At 45.8% G+C, this 22614-nt stretch overlaps 3 protein-coding genes across 4 annotated transcripts in view; 1 reads left to right on the forward strand and 2 right to left on the reverse strand.

Moving 5' to 3' along the window:
- Positions 1-38: 38 nt before the first annotated feature.
- Positions 39-6356, forward strand: RBIS (ribosomal biogenesis factor). Its single transcript, XM_068158536.1, has 3 exons — positions 39-194; positions 4319-4435; positions 5702-6356. The coding sequence occupies exons 1-3, from the start codon at positions 75-77 to the stop codon at positions 5768-5770; spliced, it is 306 nt and encodes a 101-aa protein (XP_068014637.1). The 5' UTR covers positions 39-74; the 3' UTR covers positions 5771-6356.
- E2F5 (E2F transcription factor 5) lies at positions 5823-20658 on the reverse strand. Of its 2 annotated transcripts, none has more exons than XM_068158535.1 (9): positions 20438-20658; positions 14457-14566; positions 13642-13805; positions 13367-13408; positions 11815-11879; positions 9221-9488; positions 8464-8562; positions 7977-8021; positions 5823-6580 (listed from the first exon to the last, which is right to left on the reverse strand). In XM_068158535.1, the coding sequence occupies exons 1-9, from the start codon at positions 20567-20569 to the stop codon at positions 6471-6473; spliced, it is 1035 nt and encodes a 344-aa protein (XP_068014636.1). In that variant the 5' UTR covers positions 20570-20658; the 3' UTR covers positions 5823-6470. The 2 variants fall into 2 exon arrangements, with proteins under 2 accessions (XP_068014636.1, XP_068014635.1); XM_068158534.1 differs by having other exon boundaries at positions 8362-8562.
- LRRCC1 (leucine rich repeat and coiled-coil centrosomal protein 1) overlaps positions 14487-22614 on the reverse strand; it is a 32468-nt gene continuing 24340 nt past the window's right edge. Inside the window, exon 20 of the transcript XR_010989746.1 lies at positions 14487-14566. The gene's annotated coding sequence lies outside the window, so the exon portion shown is untranslated. The remainder of the gene's footprint in view (positions 14567-22614) is intronic.

Raw genomic sequence — 22614 nt, forward strand, 5'->3', positions numbered from 1 at the left:
GGAAATGAGGATTGGCGGTTTCTCTGGCGCGCCGATGTGACGTCATCGTCAGGCGCCGGAGTGCTGTGGCCGCCATGGGGAAGAGTCGTTCGCGGGCTGCCAAGTCGGCAAGCGTCTTCCATATCGCCCGCAGCGGTGCCGTCAAGGCCAAGACCAGGGGCAAGGCGCGACCCGTCACCTCCGGGCTGAAGCAGGTGAGTGCCGGGCGGAGAGCCTCGGTTCTGCTGCGTCGCCTGTGAGCCGCAGCCGAGGCTTGGGCCTGGCAGGCCCGGCCGCTTCCCTGCGGTTTCCGCCGGACCGGCCGGGCCGGTGCGGCCTTTTCTCTTAGGTTTTTAAGTTCTTAAAGGAGGCTTATGCGAAAGATTTTAACAGGCCTTGTTGCAACGGGACAAGGGGCTTTAAAGAGGGGAGATTTACACTAGATGAAATGAAGAACCTTTTTGCGCTGAGGGTGGCATTCTGAGTTAGGTTGGATCAACTCTGAGCAGCCTGCTCTGGTTGCAGATGTCCCAGCTCTTTCCAGCGGGGTTGGACTAGATGGCCTTTAAAAGTCTCTTCCAACCCAAACCATTCGATGATTCTGTGACTGACTAAATAGAGCTGGTTTATGGACAGCATCCTTCTGGGTACAAAACTGCAAAGTACACATTTTCCACCTGAAAATTGGTTTTGTATTGGATGTCATCATGATCAAAAGGAGAAGCATAAGATGTTTGGCTAATCTCCTGCAGGCATGTGCCTCATAAGACTTCAAACTGTTCTCCTTGAAAGGAGTCATTCAGGAAGTGTCTGATAGTATCTCAGCATGTCCTAGGGAATGAGATGCTAAAGACAACACCAGCAGCTCAATGAGTTTATGTTCACTAGACAACATTTGCAGTGTCACTGATGGTGTAATTCAGGATATGGTTTAACAGAGTGGCTTGATCCAAACCACTGAGCATAGGTGCTGCAGGGGGAAGTCCTGTCATGTTCCGAGCCCCCATTAGCAGGTTTGAGGCTTTGTGCCCACAGGTCTTGTTGATTCTGGCTCAGGAACTCATCACTTATTAGTTGGTTTAACTTGCTAGATCAGAGCAAAAGCAACTAAAATGGCATTTTGCATTTGTTTGTGCTGGGTTGGTGAGTTGAACAAACTCAGTTATGGATGAGTGCAAAGGGAAGCACATTCTGGGGAAAGAATCAGAAAGGATGGAGCCTTTTCAGATCCAGCAGCTGTTCATTTTGTCTCAGCTGTTAAGTAAAACTGTGTCAGCATGGTTCAGTGAACAGGTGTAGGAAGATGGACTGCCTTATGTTTTGCTCTCAGTTCCAGGTTTTCCTGTTCTAGCACCTTAGATGGACTGTGATGGACTGCAAACCCTTCTGTGAGCTGTTTCAGCACAACAATGCAATGAAAAAGTAAAACCAAACAAAGAGACAAAAAGTCTCTTTATCTTTTTCATGCCTGGAGAGCACCACATTGCCCAGGGTGGGGAGAGAGGTTGTGTGGCTGGGAGCAGTATCAGGGAAGAGGATTGGAGGTGCTTGAAGCCAGAGTTTTCCTCTTGGTAGTAACAAGTTATATGGTATCTTCTCAGACCTTGCTTCCAGCCTGAGCTGTGTGATCTGCTGAGAGTTTAGCTGGTCCCTCCAGAAGGGCATTTGATATTAGAAGCAGACAGGTAGTGGCTTACTCTGCCCATTAGGTTTAGTTGCAGTCTGTTGGGCAAGCAGAGTTAAATAGCAGCTCTAAAAAAAGGCCCTTTCAAATTTCCTCCTGCAAGCTCAAGCCACTTGACAAGTTGATCTGGTAGACAGACAGGAAGGCAGCAAACTTTGGAAACAAACCATTTCATGTTGCTGGTGTCACATCTCCACTTAGTCTGGAGGGGTTTGTATAGTAAAGGGAGAACAGGTTTTATAAAGCATATTCATGAGAAGTCAGCAGCTCATTAGGAGTAAAATTTTATTCCTTGTGTTTGAAGCTGTATTTAATTCATTAAGACTCTGGGGATTTACTTCTCCTTAAGCAGCATTGGGAGATGCTCAGAAAAATGTGTTTAACACATGAAAGCTCTTTATAACTAAACAACTTCTGATGGAGACACAGGTGGTAGCTGTAGAGCCTCTTTCTCTGGAAGAGTCCTTCCAGAGTAGCTGGGAGTATCAGATACTGGAACTGATGGGATCCTTTCAGCAGCCCTGTGAGGCTGAAGGCAAGGAGCTAAGGGAAGAGCTGAGACCTTTGTAGATGCCACTGCCCACGGTCCCCTTCGCTCTGAGTTAGTTGCTGAGTCCCTGTTTCTCAAGTCACTGTCCAGTTCATTATGAGCTGAAGTGCTAATCTGAGCAGGCCTGTTCTGCCAGCCTCCCACTGCCTCCTACCTGATGTTTCCCTTAATCATTCAGAGTAAGTGGAGTTCTTGTCTCTGTCTGCATGCTCTGTAGTTATGGAAGCTTTGAAGGCCAAGACACATGTGACCACTCTGGCTTTGCTGCTGCCTCTGTCAGCTGCTGAGAGGTACGGTGCAGGGGTAGCCATTGGAACAGCAGCATGTATGCTGAAATTGGGTTTCCTGAAGATGCATGAGCATTGCTTCTGGAGCCTTTGTGATGTAATGTAACAGGCCATTATCTGGCTATGGTCCTGTGCCAAGTGTGGTGCTTCAGAAGCAGCAGGTGCTAGGGCTGAGATCAGCTGAACCTTCCTTTGCACTCACCCTACTCCTTTATCGCGGGTAACTGTACCCAGAGCACAGCATGTGCCTTAGTTCTTCCTCTTCAAAAGCAGGCATCTTTGCTGAGGTAACTTAGGAAGGCAGACTTGTGAGGCTGAGGTGTCCTGGGACCATCCTGATTTGCTGTGGCCATGGAAGTTGCTTTAAATACCAGAGCAAAATCTGGTAGACATTGTTGGCCAAAGCTGTAGTATGAATGAGTAGGAATGCAAGGTGTGGTCTTGACAGACAAACTACTGGAAGAACTGAAAGATGGCAAGATCCAGTACCAATGATACTGGGTTTGTGTGGCAAGGTTCTGGTAGCAAGGGGTCTTCTGTGAGAAGCTGCTAATGCTAGCTGGCTTCAAGCTGGACCCACCACTGGCCAAGGCCATCAGTGATGGTGGTAGGGCCCCTGTGAGAAAGGAATTAAAAAGGAATTAAAAAATGGCTGGGCAACAGCAGTCAGAAGAGTGAGAATGTCTGAATGAAACAACTGTGCAGACACCAAGGCAAATGAAACAGGAGGGGGAGGAGATGCTCCAGGCACTGCAGAATATGGTGAATACCATAATAAGGCTGCCTCACAAAGCTTAGGAAGGTTAAATGGGAAGGACCCTATGCTGGAGCAGCTGGACCCTGTGGGAAGCCTGTGCTGGAGTAGGCTCCAGGCAGGACTTGTGAACCTGTGGAGAGAGAGGAGGTCACATAAGAGCAAGTCTACTTGTCTGACTTGTGACCCCACAGGGACCCATGCTGGAGCAATCTGGTCCTGAAGGACTAGACCCTGTAGAAAGGAGCCACACTGGAGCAATTCATGAGAAACTGTAGCCTGTGGGAAGAACTCATGTTGGTTTGTGGAGGACTGTCTCCCATGGGAATGACTCCATGATGGAGCAGGGGAGGAGTGTGAAGAGTCCTCCTGCTGAGGAGGAAGGAGCAACAGAGATGTGTGATAAAGTGACTGCAACCCCTGTTGCCTGTCACCCTGTGCTGGTGGTGGGGCAGGAGGTAGAGAGATGGAGAGCAAAGTTGAGCCTGGGAAGAAGGGAGGGTGGGAGGAAGGTGTTTTATGATTTGGTTCTATTGCTTATCCTTCTCTGATTTGTCAATAAATTCATTTTCCCCAATTGAGTCTGGTTTGCCCATGACAGTGTTTGGTGGGTGATCTTCCTTGTACTTACCTTGACCCATGAGCCTTCATTGTATTTTCTCTCCCCTGTTCAGTTGAGGAGTGATAGAACAGCTGTGGTGAGGAGCTGGCATCCAGCCACCACAAAAATGAAGGAAGGAGCCCTCCCTGGAAGTCCCCTCCAGCTAATTGCTGCTGAGGGTGGTACAGCAGGGCCTGGCTGGAGCCTGATTATTGTTTTCTTAGTGTTCTGTTTCTGGGTGACTGTGGGCTCTCTTTCCAATAGAACAAGTTTAACTGCTTTCAGAATATTTTATGTATCAGAACATTAGTTGTACATGACTGGCTGCTGCAATGAAGTAACAGGGAAACCTACTAAAAAGCTATGCATATGCTGTGCAGTAGTTGCACAAAATGGGTACCATTTCACCTGCCTGTGGGATTTATGTCAAACTACCATTGTCTGTATTTGGTTTTCCTTCCAGATAAACATTAGAAACGCTGAGAAGGTCAGCACAATAAATAAGGCATTTGCTGAAGTTCAGAAGGAAGTACAGCACCTATCAAAAGGCACTGCAGCAGAGCCTCAGAAGAGTCAGAAGGTAACTTTCATTTCCCTCCTCAGAGCTGCAGAAAGCAAAGGAACCTGCATGTTCAGAGCATTATTTTCTGGCTCTGCCTGCACGCAGTGATGCTTGCAAGCTCTAGGCCCAACTTCCTGAAGTCCAGCTGGCTGGCAGTGCTGAAATCTGATTAGCACGCTTGAGTGCTATGTGACTGCTGAAGAGGAGAGGGTGGGCAGGCAATCTGGAGCATGCTTCCAAAACATTGTTAAATTATGTTCTAGCTGGGGTTTAATTGATTCTTTTTAAAACAGGCCCTTGATTTGAGACTTGGGTTTCAGTGTGAATACACAGAAAGCATGAACCTGGCTGTTCTCTGCCTGTAACACCTGAGAGTGCTTTGAATCAAACAGCTCTGCTGCTTTCCCTCATTCTTGAGCCTTCACATTCCAGCCCCTGAAACAGCAGGTGCTGCAGCAGAGCTCTTGCCTGTAGCACTTAGGGTTCAAGACAGTGTTTTACTTGTCTTCCTTTGTCTATTAAACAGGGCTACGTGCAGCCTTGTGCAAGAAATAATTAACTGATGAGCTCTTTGCTACTGGCTCCTTATGCTAACTGATGCTCCTGGCATGGTTTGGGGGAGGGAGAAAGCAGAGGGCTGGGATAAGGTAGGGCTGAATCCCTTTTGGCTGTTGGGGGAAGTAGAGAGAGGAAGTTGGGAAAAGTGGACACAAGCAGAGTGTTGTTTGTTGTGCCTGGGGTGATCAATTTTCCTTACAGCTGTGAGCAACAAAACAAGTGCCAAATAACTGAAGGAGAGGCTGCGGGAAAACTGAAACACAGGTGACAATGTTGCCAGCAGGAGGAGGCTGTTCAAAGCTTCCAGGGCAGCTGGTGCCAGCAGCCCTGCCCCTGCTAGTTTTGTTTGCAGGAAGGAAGGAGTCTGGACTATAGCAGCACTCCTATGCTGGCTGTACGTGCCAGAGTGCTGCATATGGTCACACCAAAGCCACACAAATGGTGGTGAGAGCACTCCAGCCCTAAAGCTGAGGCTATATCCCTTTGGCCCTGTACATTATGTTGTTGGCATGATGCCTTCTCCTGCAGTATTAACTGCTTATCTGGCAAGTTTAGTGAAGTCTGTAATCCCCCACATTAGTGAACTGTAACTGCAAAACCAGCCAAAGTTAACAACATAAAGGCAAACTAATCTTTCAGAGAAGAGGTGTTTATGAGTGGCTTGTTTTCCAAGCAGACAAAAAAGATCCTGCTTTCTCCTTCCAACTGAAACTCATTTCTTTGCAGGTTTCCACAGATCTGGAAGAGGAACCAGCAAACGTGGATGCTGCCACAAGCCTGCTCTCTCAGTTGTAACGAATGATGGACAGTGGAGGTTGCAAGGAAGAAGATCACCCGGAGTCAGGGCTGTGTTTGTACAGTTTTATTAAAAAAAACCAATCTCATTAATATACAAGTATTGGCACACTTCAATACAAACTACAAACAGACCTTCCCTATCTTCTAGGAAAGTGGAATGTCAGAAGTCAGTGTGAGAAACTTAAAGTGCTAAAACAGAAGGCACTTCACAAAATTGGTTCACTGAAACAACTTCTCGTAACTCGAGTGGATACCCTTCACTCTTCAGCTTGGCAGTGAAAGCTTCAAAACTGATGGAAAGGTTTAAAATAGTAAGAAGCTTCTTGGCAGTAAAGCTTGGAAGGAAATGCTGTTAAACTGAGCAAGCAGCCTAATCATTTCTGTAAAAAAATGACCAAAAGGCTATAAAGCATTTTTCACTTTCCTTACTTAAGAAAACTCCAAAGAACTGGATTACACAGGTAACACTCTGGTGAGAAAAACATGCCAGATTTTTTTTCCTAGAAGCCCTTTTGTTGTTGTTTTGTTTTTTTTCTGGTTGTTGAATTTGTTTTGTGAAGTAAAGGAAGCAAAAGGAAATATACTCCCAGAGTCAGTGAACTAAGAAGTTATACATTCATTATTCAAATACTCAGGTTATGAAGAAGTCTAGAATGTTATAGTTAGAGGTAGATAAGTAGTCTGGTTGACACAATATCTAATAATTTAGTATCTGCACATCAAAGAGATCACAGACTCCTTCATTATCATCCAGGTTAAAGTTGTAGTCATCTCCGGGAGTAGGAGAGAGTCGTAAGAGAGGGAAAACTGTAAAGCAGGAATAGTTTAGTTTCAATTAAAAAACTTGTGGAACATCAGCCCTATCTCATCATTCATTGTCTTTGTTGCCACCAGTATCAGGGTTAGTTTTAGTCACTTAAAGAGGCTCAATAATCTGACAAGCATGCTAGGAACCTGCTGGGGATATGTGCATTGCCTTCAATTTAAGGCAGTTAAGTGCCATGTCTACATTTTTTTCCCCCCTCTCAAGAGGATTTGCTGGAATGGAGTGACAGCTGTGGAATACAGACTGAATTTGTCCTTCCATAGCAAAGGAGCTCCTGAGCAGCTTTTGGAACTCCCATGAGAAAGACATTGTTTATAATTGTTTTGTGTTCTTGCAGCATCACAAGTGTCAGCCTTCATAGTTTCATAGTTTCATTCAGGGTTGGAAGGGACCACAAGGATCATCTAGTTCCAACCCCCCTGCCATGGGCAGGGACACCCCACACTAGATCAGGCTGCCCAGAGCCTTCAAATAGTTAACATTTAAAGTAAGGAAGATGCCATTATCCCTACATATTAAACATGGAAGTTAGCAGTTTCCTGTGTGCACTTGAAGCTGTCTTTGGGGAAGGGATGCAAGAAGGGAAGCCTCAGCCCCCCCCTGCTGCACCTCAGGAACGCTCACCTAGTGCAGCAGAGCTGAGCACGCTGCCCCTGCTCTGTTCTTTCCATTTTAGCCATGTACTGGCACACCTCATCCTGCCTTGACCCTCAGATCTCTTAACTACATAATTCTTGCTGGATAAGCCCTGAGGTTGTCTGCTTGAAAGGCAGGTATTGGCACAGGCTGCTCACAGCAGTATGTCTACAGGGCAAGAGGAACAATACCAGCTGAGTTCACCTCTTGGTACCTCAGTGACAGAGTGGCACAGCAGGGAGTGTAACTTACTAAGTGTGGTTTAGGTCTGCACTCATGGCCCATGGGGTGCAAGAGCAGAAATGGGTGGCATTTCTGTTCTGTCAGTGTAGCATGGCTGCCCAGTCTGCATTTCAGAGGTCTGAAATGTTTACTCAAAGCCCCTGCAGGAAGCTTGAGGCAGAGCAGAATTAAGCCAGGTTATTTTCTACCCACCCCACCCAAGGCAGCACTTCACTCATCAGCCTGTTCTTTATTTGATCCTGAATTATGGGCTGCTGGGTTACTCATGCATGTAAGGATGGATTAAGGCTTTCACATTTTGATTGTTAAGTCAAACTTGCAGGGAATGGAAAGGGGAGCAAAGACAGGAATGACAAAGATGGAGGGGAAAGTGGAGGGGAAAGAATTAGTTTCATACTGACCCTTGGCATCAGATTTACCAGACAACTGCCAAGAGTGCTGTTCACACAAAACCCATGCTGCTACTTGGGGTTATTAGAACAGATGCCAAATACTCACCGTCAGAAGACATGAGCTCATCAATGATATCCCCACCGATGTTCCCTGTGAAAGACAGGCATGTGTCCATGTCTGTGTTACACAGCCCCAGGACACACCAGCTGCTGCAGGGAACTAATACACTGTGTATATATAATGTAGGTGAATCTTTGTCCCCTTGAGTTTCCTGATACATTTCACCCACTGATCCCTTGTAACCCTAGGGCCACGTACAGTGTGAGGCTAATTTGGTGCTCAAAATGATTTTGCTACTTGGAGCCGTCTCAGTGGCTTAATTGAGAGAGAAAGAGAGGTCTGCTGTTCCCTCTGTGCTACACAAGCCTTATTGCAAAGGAGGGCTTGGGGAACTCATAAAAACTTCTCAACAGTAACTACTGCTTCCTACCTGTGGGCTCCTCCATCTTGGCTATGTCGAATGAGTTTGGCTTGAGAATACAGTTAACATCCAGGGGCAGCAAGCCCTGGTAGTCGTTGGAGCTACTTGTACCTTGGGCGACATCCCCTGCAAGGCTGGGGTACAGCACAGGCTCTGGAAGGCTGGAGTAAGGAGCTGCTGAGGTGGTACTGCTCTGCCGCACACAGCCCTCTGCAAGAACAGAAGTCTCATTACACAAAACGCCTGCATTCAGCCTTGTCTTTTGAGGAGAACTTGGCCAGTGTCTGGGATGAGGCGAGAGGAGTCTCCCCTCCCAAAGTCACAGACACAATTCAATCAGGAGCCTTAGAAACGCAGTCTAACACTGACAGCATTTTCTTATATCTTTCCCTACTACCCTACTATGATGATGAAAAAAATACCTGATATTTAGGCAGTCTCTCACTGTGGCTATGTGGAAGAAGGTAAGTGACCTTGTGACACAACAGCTGGAACTGATGCCTGTATAATCTGTCTCATTAAAAGGTACATGTTCAAATCATATCCTCCCTTGGAAGCTGGCAGTTCCGTCCCAGCCTGCATTCTGGAGAAGCACCTCAGAATAATTAACAGGATCACAGCCAACACCTGTTTGGTATAAGATGATAAGCTACAAGGGAAGAATCTGTTTCACCAGACAGAAGAGGAGGAGGCTCCTCTGTAACATCCTGAGAGCTGTTAGTCAGACCTTGGGATACTTTCTTCACAGACAGTTGCTATGCTATGCACATTTTTCATCTTTATCTACCACCTTTTCTAACAGTTTTGTCTTTCCCTCCAGTTCCCTTCCTCCCCCACCCACCAGAGGTAGGAAAAACCCCAGACCCACCCGATGTTGTGTCTGCATCTGATGTTTGTGGTAACTCCTGTCCTTGGTTCAGATTGTGTTCCTCTGGTGGACTCTGAGGAGCTGTAGCAGCTTTAAGGGGAGTTGATGCAGCTGCAGGTTGAGGTGGGGGCTGTGCAAGGTCATCAGGTGGAGGAACTGGAAACACCATGGGCTTGGAGGAGCTTGATTTCTTATTAATAAGCAGCACATGGATAGGTCCTGAACTACTTTTAAGATTGATCTGGTATTTCTTCTGTCCATTCTGTCCCTGTAAAGGTGGTATACCATGAACATTACTGTTCCTTGAGAACTTCACAGAATATAACAAGAAATGCAGAGATATTTCCCAAAGAAAGTTAACTACTAACTCTTGAATTCAGGTACATGAGACCTACACAAGGGCTACATCCCAACAGTAACAACAATGACGAATAAGAATTTCTGTACATGTCTTCCTTTTAAATGCAGCTTTAGTTGGGACCAAGCATCCAAAACCATTTGGATCTCACCTAGACTGTGTAAACCCAAGATCATGAGTCAACAGAAACAACTTCTGAGCTGATTTGCCTTCTTTTGAATAAACCTTTATTTAGAATAAACCAAACCAGGTTGGAAGAGACCTTCAAGATCATTGTGTCCAACCCATCAACCAATCCAACCCACCCAAACAACTAACCCATGGCACCAAGCACCCCATCAAGTCTCCTCCTGAACACCTCCAATGACGGCGACTCCACCACCTCCTTGGGCAGCACATTCCAATGGCCAATCACTCTCTCTGTATAGAACTTCTTCCTAACATCCAACCTGAACCTCCCCCGGCGCAGCCTGAGACTGTGTCCTCTTGTTCTGGTGCTGGCTGCCTGGGAGAAGAGACCAACCTCTGCCTGTCTACAACCTCCCTTCAGGTAGTTGTAGAGAGTGATAAGGTCACCCCTGAGTCTCCTCCAGGCTGAGCAATCCCAGCTCCCTCAGTCTTTCCTGATAAAATCATTGCTAAATTACTTAAGCAATGCAGCTAGGGCTGGCTTCCTCTAGCAGAGTCTCAATGAGACTGCTGATTCCACAGTGGCTAATGGAACAAAGAGGTTTGCACTAAGTATGTTCTAGGAAAAAAAAAAAAAGGAGAAAAAGTGGCAAAGGAGCTTTGAGGAAGGGGAACTAAAGCAAAAACATCCAATCTGAACTTTGTGGTGAAGACTAAAGATCAGCTGGTTTAGTCCTTGAGGGAAAAAAAAGCCAAAAATAGATCGCAGCTTGGTCCCACAAAGAACCTCACCACTGCCTGAACTGGCTCCAGCAGATCCAGAGAGAGCACTGATAGGCTTCATGGTTCTCTCTTTGGATGCTCCTAGGATACTGGGCTGTGCTTAGTCTCACTAAAAATAGCTTGTGAAAATTGTCAGGTGGATTTCTGCCTTCTACCAAAGTATCATGCTTCATGCAGGGCTCTCTCCCAACTACATCAACCTTTTCTAAAGAAAAAGGGCATTGCAACAGAAACCCCAACCCAAACAAAAACCAACCAACAACAACCAACCAACTACAACAAACTGAAGATGGTCAGAGGTAAGAAATTTGGCCTCCTCCTTTTGATCTCTTTAGGCTGCACCTTGAGTACTGTGTCCAGTTCTGGGCCCCTCTGTTTAAGGGCATCAAGACACTTGAAGGTGTCCAGGGAAGGGCAACAAGGCTGGGGAGAGGCCTTGAGCACAAGCCCTGTGAGGAGAGGCCTGAGGGAGCTGGGATTGTTTAGCCTGGAAAACAGGAGGCTCAGGGGTGACCTCATTGGTCTCTACAACTACCTGAAGGGTGGTTGTAGCCAGGAAGGGGTTGGTCTCTTCTCCCAGGCAACCAGCACCAGAACAAGAGGACACAGTCTCAAGCTGCACCAGGGGAAGTTTAGGCTCGAGGTGAGAAGGAAGTTCTTCACCAGGAGAGTAATTCGACATTGGAATGTGCTGCCCAGGGAGGTGGTGGAGTCACCATCCCTGGAGGTGTTCAAGAGGGGATTGGATGTGGTACTTGGTGCCATGGTCTAGTCATGAGGTCTGTGGTGACAGGTTGGACTCGATGATCTTTGAGGTCTCTTCCAACCTTAGTGATACTGTGTGATCTTGTCCATTTAAGCCTTTGGCTAAAGCAAGACTGCAGTCCATTTCTCTGTCCAGTCTAGTACACCATGAGACTAAAATTAAATCTAAACCTATCATTAAATCAAAAAGTTTTCATAAGAAGAGATCTGTTTTTAAAATACAACCTAGAAATTTGCCATGGGAAAGTCACTGCTAGTAAGTTTCCAAGGAAATTCATGACAGTGATACCTGATTTGGAAAGCTGCAATATTTAAAAGCAAGGGAGAAGAGAGGGCAAGGAAACCCACCATTCTATCTTACTTTTAACAGAAAAGCAGAGTTACCATTAGTCTATTTAGGTGAACAAAATCTACTTCTTCCCACCCAGCCTCTCCCTTCTCAGTTGAAACCATCTGTTTATTTCTTACACACAGATAGAGACAAATCCTCCACTCTAATGTAGGTCTCCGTTTCCACTCTCCCTCTACAACACTTAGGTAAACTAGAAGCAGTACATACCATTTCGGGTATAGGTACTTCTAGCTGTGTACCACAAGGTGCTTGAATTGCTAGAAGTGTGTCTCCTGGTTAAAGAGCAATTTTTAACAAAGTGTTAAGTGTGCATATTTTCCTGAAGTCTGGCATGGTATCCACTCAAATGGTACAGCAGTGCTCTAAGGCCACTTAAAACACTGCATCATTCTGGCACAAATAAACTTGTGGTGGGACTTGCACAGTCCCTGCAAGATCCAAGTGTATCACAGAACATCAACATCACAGAATTCCAATACTCAGTTGCATAATTTTTTCTCAGAGCAGTACAAGATTTACCACTTCCTTTACCTGTCTGTTACAGTCCCCCAGACTCCTAGTAGTACAGGTTAATGTGAGGTGAAGATATTTAACAAGTCTCTTTTTCAGCTAAACCAGCTCTCTGGCCCAGCTCACTTTATGGCTTTGAAGAATGGTGGTAGTACAGGCAGATTTAACAGAAGGAAGATCATTAGATCATCTTCAGTGCCAGCACTTCCAAGTGTCTAAGCTCACAGCTCCAGCTGGGATGTAACAGCTGGCTATCAGACTCAGCAAGGGCTTGCTACGTGCACTAAAATACATTGGTTAAAGTCAGAAGATCACAACTACATCTACACCACGGCACAACCTGCCTTACACTGCAGCTCATTCACCTACCTGCACATCATTTCCCCCTTTGTCCACACTTGGGATAATCCTTCTCTCTGCCTCCTAAGGGACACATACCTGGTTAATTCTGTATTCATACATGAGGTACTATGTGACTGGTGTACTAGGTGCTTTACATCTTGTGATACTAGGTGCTTTACATCTTGTCAAAACCTTTTAGGAAGAGCTCAGCTTTGTTAATCATCATAGTGGTTCTCTAATCTTCCATTTTTATTCCAAACCAAACCCAAGCTTCCTCATGGCAAAAAAGAAAGAGATGGTCATGAGTGTAGCTAGAGGATAAGTAACAGTCTTCCCTTGTGTTCCCCAGGATCAGGAGAGGAGGTAAGGGGAAGAAACTTCTGCCTGCAGTTCTTGGCAGTTCCTTCAAACCTCCTGAAGAAAAGGAATCTTCTTTATTTAGTCTCAGTGCCCCATCTTTGAACTTCAGCTGACTCCATTCATATATAGCATCATTAGCAGCTCCCTCAGGCCACAGATGCCACCAGAAAACATTATGAAATTTGGACCTCTCTGGTCTTTCTGATGGGTTGGACCAACATATCCTATCCCTGTTTCCACCAACAGCCAGAGGCAAGCTGCTGCAAAGTATGACTACAATAAAACCCCATCTGAAAACAGTACTCCAAAACCAGCTGAGTTTCCATTCTGTACAATCTGTGACTACAACTACAGAACACCAAAACTTGCTAGCCATGAACATATGAGAGACATCTACTTAGTACTGATCACTACTGAATACTTCTGTATTGAAAATGCTTGCAGGGGGAAAAAGAGAGAGGTTGGTTAGCATGCTGGTTTTCAACAGGAAGATCAGCAAATCTCTCACTTGAAGGGAATTGAGACTTGAAGCCTAGAAGCAACTTACCATTGAAGCAGCTGCAGATATCTTCATGGGTGACATATGAAAATGTAATTGATGTCAAGGAATGTATTTCTTAAAGCAACATGAAATTGATACTTAAAACTTGTAGTAATGTAACCAACATTTATATTTTCTTTCAGTTTGAACCAAAATCAGAACCAAATATTTGCTTTTCCCTGATTGTGGATAAAATGGACTACACTGTGCTTTATCCATTACCCACACTAACTCTTGCTTTACATCTACTGCCACGATGCAGACAATTAATTTTAAAGGATATTGGTGGTTTGTAGAGTCATCCATGACATTCTTGATACTTTGTTGAAGCCACAGTTTCTGCTGATCCAGTTCTTTTTCTTTTAGCTCTAGATCTTCAATTTCAGCTTCTAGATATCTCAGCCTGTCTATGACTTCTTTTGTATTGCAACCAGCACCTACTCCTCTTAAAAAAGGTACAAGGGTTCATGAAACAAGTGACAATCTAAAGCAAATGCACAGATAACAAAGGGCTATTTTCAACATTCTGAAAATCCACTAATATTGAATATGAAGGCAGGAAGGTTTTACCCTCCCATCATTGTTTTAACCAAAAAAAGAGAAAATTCTTAGACTTCAGATGGAACTCCCCTCTACCAAAATGTATTTTCTTTTGGAATGTAGGTGGGGCTTTTTTTCCCTGCACTGGAGTGGTTTACAGACCCTTTCTCCTTCCCTGCTAACTTTTAGCTTGAGCTTTTGCTTTTAGTGAGAAAACAGGTACGGTCTACAGGAGAGTAAGGAGGTAGTGTATCCCTTCCCATATTCACCTAGAATAGGTTTTCAACTATAAATGCTAGTTATAAAGTAGCACTATGAATTTTCTGATGACTTCTCTCCTGTATGCTTTAGCTTTGACTCTGTTTATCAGAGATGCAAGTCAAAAGGATGACAAAGTTCATTTTGCAACTCTACTGTAATTCTAAAATGCAGTGTTGCTCATTGATGAGTGTAATGTTAACTTTACCAAGTCATATCTAGTCAGGAGAAGAAGTTCAAAGAGGCAACTTTAGTTGCTCTTGAGCACATGAATATTTGCAGAATTGACATGGCTTACTTCCACTGAATGCTGTTTTTTGACTTCTTCTCAATGAGATCGATCCCCTCCAAAACGTTGGTGATATCATAGATCCTTCTCTTTTGCCTCACAGCCAGGGTATCAGCAGCCTGCCAAGGGAAGAACAATGAATATCAGCAGCTTGCACACTGAGGGCAAAAGACAGTTAAAGACATTCCCCTGGAAAAATGCCAGCTAATGTCATTCTGAAGGGAGAAGCTTTCAGCTCCTCAAGATCCAGAAGCTCAATCATCAGTTCAAAAGTTCAGCACCTGCATATATGGCTACAAAGCATGCTGAGAAGAGTCACCTCGCTGAAGGCCAGCAGGCCTCCCCTCCTGAGGGTTCACACTTGCTGCAGGGAAGGCAGATAGCAATGTCCCACAGTGGAGCAAGCTTCTGAAGCCAGCGATGTACTGTTTGTTATTCCTTCTGTTGATGCTCAAGGTACTGCAGTCTTTGTTTGGATTAAACTGTGCTGGAGTACACAAGGTCGACTCAAGGAGAGCTGAAAGACTTCAACCCAGTATTGTCCTCTTAACATTTCACTGGAGGAATCCACTCAGGGTACTTGGCTCACTCAATCTGCCACACTGAGTACCAAGACCTGTTTCCCAGACCCCAGGACCCTGGTACAGCTCACAGGGTTGCTCACCACTGTCACACCATCACTTTGACATGACAGCTAGCTAGGTTCTGTGTGTGTCTGTAAGCTGCCACTGCTCATCACGCAACACAAAGTGGTGTCAGGCACAGGAAGCAGTCTGCTTCATGCTGTAACTCTCTCCATGAAGACTTTTAAGTACCTGCTGCAAAGACTTAAGAGAAAATAAGCAAATTTGTGCTAGTGGTGCTTTCCATACCCTCAGCCCTTTGATGCTGTAAAGCAGCCCAGGCTCAAAAAATTAGGCAAAAAGGAGAGAAAGCAAAGAGGAGTCTGACTCTGTAACTACTCTGCCCTCAGACACAGTGATTACAAGGCACTATGTGTATTAAACAGATTAAAAGGAAAAAAAGAGAAAGAAAAATACAGACAATAAAGTCAAAGACTTCTGCACCCCAAATCTGAACTCATGTGTAAAGCCAACTAAATTCCACTTTAGGAACATAATGATTTATTTCCTTTTCTCCAACAACCTACTAAATTAACACTTTTAGTAAAGCACTCCATGTAAAGAGTACAACCTGAGACAAACACAAATAAGATGGAAAGCCAAATCCATTTAATAGCAAAGTCCATAAAACTCCTTTTATGGTGCTTTCTGAACCATAAACTCACTAATCTTCCAAAGAAATGACATTTTCCTATTAGAAAGTTAATTACTAGAACTCAGTAATACCATTTTAATTCAGGTTTTGGTTGGGGCTTTTTTTGCTAAAAGCAAAATTAAAAGGAAAAAAAATAAAGCAAGCTAGAGATTAAAGCCTCTCCTTACCTTAGAACAGTTATAAGAGGCCTTCAAAATCTAAGAAGTGACAAAATTGATGGTGCAATGTTTAACCAAGACCCTGTACATTTTACAGTCTTCAGAGGCAGATTTTTTACAAGCTGTCTCTCTTGTTGCAAGGAACAGGCAGCACACGATAGCTGCCACTGACAGCACTAGTGGAGATTCACCACTGCTGCAAACCATAGGATCAGTAAGGTTGGAAAAGACCTCAAAGATCATCAAATCCAACCTGTCACCCACGGCCTCAGGACTACTAAACCATGGTTTCAAGTGCTACATCCAATCCCTTTTTGAACACCTCCAGGGACAATGACTCAACCACCTCCCTGGGCAGCACATTCCTATAGCTAACAACTCCCTCTGTGAGGAGCTTCTTCCTAACATCCAGCCTAAACCTCCCCGGTGCAGCTTGAGACTGTGTCCTCTTGTTCTGGTGCCAGTTGCCTAGGAGAAGAGATCAACCCCTACCGGCTACAACCTCCCTTCAGGTAGTTGTAGAGAGCAATAAGGCCTCCCCTGAGCCTCCTCTTCTCCAGGCTAAACAATCCCAGCTCCCTCAGCCTCTTCTCATAGGGCTGTGCTCAAGGCAATGTGTCTCTGGACACATTCAAGTGTCTCAATGTCCTCCTTAAACTGAGGGGCCCAGAACTGGACACAGTTCTAACCAGTGGTGAGTACAGGGGCACAATGACTTCCCTGCTCCTGCTGGCCACACTATTCCTGATGCAGGCCAGGATGCCATTGGCCTTCTCTGCCACCTGGGCACACTGCTGGCTCATGTTCAGCTTGCTGTCAATCAGTAGCCCTAGGTCCCTTTCTGTCTGGCTGCTCTCCAGGTTAGAACCCCAGGTTAGGGACTCAGAAAATGAGTGATACGACAACAGATGTGTTTGGTACAACCAGTCCTAATTCAATCACAGTTAAACTCCAACTATTTACAAGGAGAATTTCAACAAAGTCAAACTGAGGCCAGCCTGGGAAGTTCAATCCAGACATTCATCAGCTTTTTGGTTCTAGCCTTGCAACCTAAATACCTCTCAAAATTTTGAGAGGTGTTTCACAGGCATTTAAAAAACCTACTGAAATGTTTCTCCTTGACACTCTAGCAGTTATCAAGTGACACCTTCTGGTAGACACTTTGCTCAGAAATTAAGTCCAAGCATTCAGTTCCTCCACACAAACCAGGCACTAACGACTTCAGTAATTAGAAGAGCCTCCCAAGACAAACCCTCTGTTGTAAAATATACTTTAAAAACTCATCATTTCTCAGGCTATGTCAATGGTGGAAGCAGATAGAGTAAGGCAAGAAAGAGGCTGTACCACAACAGCCCTGCTGACATGACTAGACATAGTTTCCACATTCCTTCCTCTGAATTATTCGCATTTGGAGCCCCTTCATAAAAATCTTTTTCATGTAAAGCTGCTGCACTCTAGTCATTCCCTCCAGTATCATCTTGTACTTTAAGTATGTGCCCCAGACAAACACCGTATGAGTGTCTCACATGCAGGTTTTGAACTGGAAAAAACCAAACATTTCAGTGTGCTGCACTCAGGTCATGCAATCTCTGGAACACAGAAAATGGACTGTTCGGCAGAGTTGCAGCTGCATGCATGAGCACACACGCAATTACCCTCAGAAATAAAACAACCGACCAGAAAAAGGGCAACTGAGTTCGGGTGCACTCTCACACAACTCCTTTGCTCCCTGGGAGCTGACAAAAGGCAGCAGGAAGCATCAGCTCCACATTCTCTGTGTGAGTGCTGAAGAGCAGAGGAATTTGTCAGAGTGCTGTGGCAGAGTCATTACTGAGAGGCTTAACAAAGCAGGAGGGTCAGCAACGCTGGCTTGCTCTCCATGTGTCATAAGTATCTTCTGGACTGTGCAGATGACAACATCTCCTCCCCAGGAGGACTGTCACCAATTTACAGGGAGTTTTAAACCGGGCAGCACGCTTGGCAACCTGTACATTAAAGTGTTGGATATCCCTGCACCATAAATGTTGCATTCCTTTACCCTTTAACAGAGGCTTTTCCTTCTCCTGTACAACAAGGCAAGAGTAAGGCAGTCCATATTTGCTGCTGGACAATACATTTCTAAAGGTAATAGCAAACAAGTAGATTTTAGAGCATCTGATGATGATCAGAACCTCTCTTTAACCTTGGGTGCAGCAGAGACAGCATTCTGCTAGCAACTGAGCCCAGTTAAGAAATCAAGGCAAAACCAACTGCTTGCTGCTGAAGAGAATAAATACACCATGTCTGGAGAGTCATTTCAGGTGGTGTCTCTCTTACTCACTCATCTTGCTTTTTCTCTCTTCCCTACAATTCATGGGTTGCTGCATGTAGGAACTTTTCTTTCCCTCCTATCTTACACCTTAATGTTTTAAGCTTATTTCCATACCTAGATTTGTTTGTACAGCATAATTCTGGGACAGTTATACAATTATGGGAGAACAGCTGTTGAATGTTAAAGTAAGCACTGCCCAATTCAAATTCCAAGTAAAAGAAAATCTCAATTTCACTTTCACAAGTTGTCAGAGTAAATTCCAGTATTAAAGCATTTCCAAAAAGAGTTCAGAACTCACAGGGCCCTCGGCTCCTAAAGTGAGGAGCAGTGCTCACACACAGGATGATACATCCCCAGCTTTGTGATGGGTCAGAACACATGTCCCAGAGTATCCTCTTACCGACTGCTTAAGCATAATGTCTCAAAAACTCAGCAGGAAATGTCCTACAGAACAGCTTTTCATTCTCAATTGATAAACCACAAAGCTAGGGGTCCGCTTAGTGTCTGCAAATTGGGCTTTCTTCACAAGGCACTGCTGGTTTTTCTACGGATATACTCAGAAGCAGCACAACATCAGACAGTCCAAACCTGCTGGTAGGGAGACACCTGAAGATGTTCACCATGTGAAGCACTTCTTGGAATGCTCTGTTCCCTTTCAGGACTGCACTGGTTCTTCAGTTCCCTAAGCACACAGACATAATGTGCACACTGGTTTTCATTTCTCCTTAGATTTGTGGCTTATTTATAAGAAGCACTGGTTACAGAAATATATGCTCTGACTTACTATTTATGAAAAGTACCAAAGATCTACCCACTTCAGTTAGTATTTACTCCCAACAAAGGCTATCCTGCAACTCAGAAGCCAGTTTCTTAACACAGGTTTTGAGCAGAAATGTCTATGATTAGTTGCAATGCCCACTTACTTTTCTCTGGCTATTAACCCTTCCATTCCCTCTGGGTGGATACCTTCCTCACTATGAAAGAAGGAGAAACATCTTCCCATCCCTCTACATGGCCAAACTTTATTATTCAACTTAATCCTCCTTAAACTAAGTTTTCTGGCCTGTACAAATTGAGTATATTTTGCCTCTCAAACTGACCTGGAACATCTCGCAGAACGTAACAGATATTAAACTGCACAACAATCTCAGAGATGCAAGCAAATTCTGTTTCACTAAAGAAAGTGGCAGTTAAGTACTAAGAAGTTGATCGATTCGGCCAGACCACAGCATAAGTAAAGGGGAAATAAACATCACATCAGTGTCCTCCCTGAAGGTGCACTCCCGAGAAGAGGATCACTGTAGCGCTTTCTCCCTCAACAGGGATGCACACAGAAAAAAACCTCCGAGAACACGATTCACCTCCTGCAGCCCACGAACAATCAACAAACAGGGTTCAGTTTTCCAGAAAGGAATCCAAGCAACCAGAGCACCACGCCAGCCTATAACCGCACTTGTAACTCCTCGGCAGAAGCGTGAAGACCTCAACAAGGCAGGCAAAGTGCGCTTTTGCCACGACACATCACGCATCCCGACAGCCCGGAGGACCCCGGCACGGCCGCAGCGCCTGGGTTAGCGCGGTATGACGCGGCTGGGAGCCAGGGAGCCGCCACCACGCCAAGGGTCCCTCCTGCCACAGTGGCCTCCTGCCATGAGGAACCGGTGCAAGGTGGGCTCGACTCACGGTTTCAGCGGGGAAGCGCTCCCGCTGCCGCGGCGCAACGCCTCACGGCTGCAGGAGCGGATGACAAGGATTTGCCGCCCGCCCCGACAACTGCCCATCCTTTCCGTATATAAATAAAAGGGCTGCAAAAGCCGAGGGTCTGTTCGTCAACGCTGCTTTCTTCTGCTAAAAGGACATCGTGGGGGACGGGTGACATACGGGTTTAAATAACGGCCTGCACACCGAGCCAGAGCCCAAGACAAAGCAGAAGGGTAAAAACAAACCAAACCCCCAGTGCAGCTACATTTTACGCTCTTAGGAGCTGAGGAGCGTTTTATCCGGCCGCAGAGCCTGACAGCCCACACCTGGCAGCCGCAGCACATCAGCGGCCAGACCATCCCCCGCCACTGGGGGAAAGGAGGGAGGGCAAGAAAGAGGAAGGAGGAAGAAGGAAGGGAGGGAGCAGGGAGCCGGCCCGGCCGTGGGAGCCGGCGAGGCCCGGAGGGGCCGCGGGAGCAGACCCCGCGCCGCGGGCAAGGCCGCCGCCATGTCGTCGCCGCCGCCCCGCCCCGCCCTCGCACCGCTTTGAGGTCTAGCACGCCGTCCTTGGCCTCCTGCAGCAGCGACACGAACTTGGTGGTCAGCAGCCCCAGGCTCTTCTCGTGGCGGCTGCTGCTGCCGCCGCCGCCACCGGCCTCGGCCGCCGCGGCCATGCCGCCAGCGGGACCACCCCGCTGCGCCACGTGTCGCGACCGCCGCAACGGCCGAGTCCTGGAACGGAGCCGCGGCCCGAAGGCTGCGGAGAGAGGGGCGGCGCCGCAGGAAGTGACGCCGCCGTTGCCTGGACACCGGCATGTTTCGGCCGCGGGGGGCTGCCCCCTTTGAGCGGGCCGGGCCGGGCCGGCCCCTGGGGGCTGCGGCGCAGGTGCCTGAGGCGTCCCCGCAAGCCTTCCTTTCCACTGCACAGTAGCACCTTGTCACTCATTTCACCGAACGACATGGATTAATCAGAAACTCTGTTCTCGCATCCCCTGCGGCCGGACGCGGCCCATACGTGACGGTCTGCCCAGAGGCTTTCTGATGCTTACCCACTCCCTTTCACCCCTGTCCAAATACACGGGGCCTTAAATCTTAGGTACACTGCTTGCTTTCAGTTACCATTCAAGAGACGCACTTCAAGAATGAAATGCTGCTGGGAAAAGAACCTTATGTACCTCACATGATGGAGCACATTGTGGAGGGACAGAGACTCATAGGAGCTGTACCTCACCCATAATAGCATGTTCAAAGCAATAGCCAAATGTACAGGAGCAACCAGACTGAGCCCCTGCTCCGTCCCTCCCTTGGCTGACAGCCTGCAGCCTGCTAAAATACCCCTTTGACTCTTTCACTCTGTATAAGATGTAGCTCATTGTTTTTTTTTTGTTGGTTTTGTTTTGTTTTTCAATTCGTTTTTACTTTCACTGCCCTGTGCTCTGACTCTCCAGACTTGAAATTGCTCCTTCCTCGTCGTGGGTAACACAGAAATTCCTGAATGATTACACATTTAACATTGATTTAAACAGATTCATTATCTTGTCTGGAAACGAAAAGAAAGCAGAACCTAGTAACAGAGTAAGATTTTCATTGTGGTGATTAATGCAGGAGAGCATGCCTTCCCTCTGACAGAGTTCACATTCAGTTTATATACTTTTTAATGTTTGCTGTTTATTATATATCTTTCAGTACTCTCAGGCTGAAAATTTATCCTTGTGAGTGGGTAAACCTGGCACAGCTTTGACCTACACCATATTAATTTGTCATTTTAAAGATACAAATTGGAATACCTATTAAAAAGGTCTAAGGAACTCAGAGGGAAACAGCACCAAAAGCAGAATTAAGACATAAAATCCCCTACACAATCCAGACACTACTGCTTGCATGTACCCAAGTACTGTAGTATGGGATTTCAGAGCCAAAAAGTAAGGCATAGAAGGAATTTATGTTAAACCCAGCAACCCCAACTCCCTATGATGAAATCAGCAAACAGTTTCAGAATGAAAATTCTGGCAGAAAAAAAACCTCTGAGTCAGTAATAATGGATTAGGGTAGAAGTAGGTTCTTTTACTTTCCTGGTGGATTCCAAGCATTGAATTACTTCACGCAAAGTGGAGCTTGGACAAATAATGAGACAAAAAAGAAGTGCCCAAGGAAACATTTGATAAACACAACAGAAAAGCACTCTGAAGTGGTGCAACCTTTCTGCACCAGTGATTCCCATTTAACTACTACACAATAGCTTTCCAGGTGAGTATTTTCTTACATAATGTGGCTTCTGAAGAAGTAGGAATGCGTAGAGCAGAAGGTCAGAATGAGAAATCATTCTCTTCTGTGTTTAGCTGACATTGATATATTTGTGTCAAGGAATGAAGAGATCACTGGGATGCCAGCAGACCAATAAATTGGGCTAATTTTAAACTTTGCAGTGAAATTTACCAGACTGACATTCATTAACCCATCTGTGCTCAGAGCTGGTTCTTGCACCTTGCTAACCATTACCAGTATATATTAATTTGTATTATCAACAGCTAGCATGGATTCAAAGCACTCAGTCCTGAACAGCTATATCCCACCTTAACTGTGAGAGCACAGTACCATCACCACCAAGCAGATCCTACAGCCCTTGGTGATCTTAGGGACCAGGGCCAGCAAGCTCTGGGTGTAAAGAGCCAGAACTGAAGTAGGTGTCTACTTTCTGCCCTTTCCCATACCTTTGCAG

The sequence above is a fragment of the Melanerpes formicivorus genome, unplaced genomic scaffold, assembly GCF_026170545.1.
Source record: "Melanerpes formicivorus ecotype bairdi unplaced genomic scaffold, bMelFor1.0.p_v2 SCAF_40, whole genome shotgun sequence".
NCBI lineage: Eukaryota > Metazoa > Chordata > Aves > Piciformes > Picidae > Melanerpes > Melanerpes formicivorus.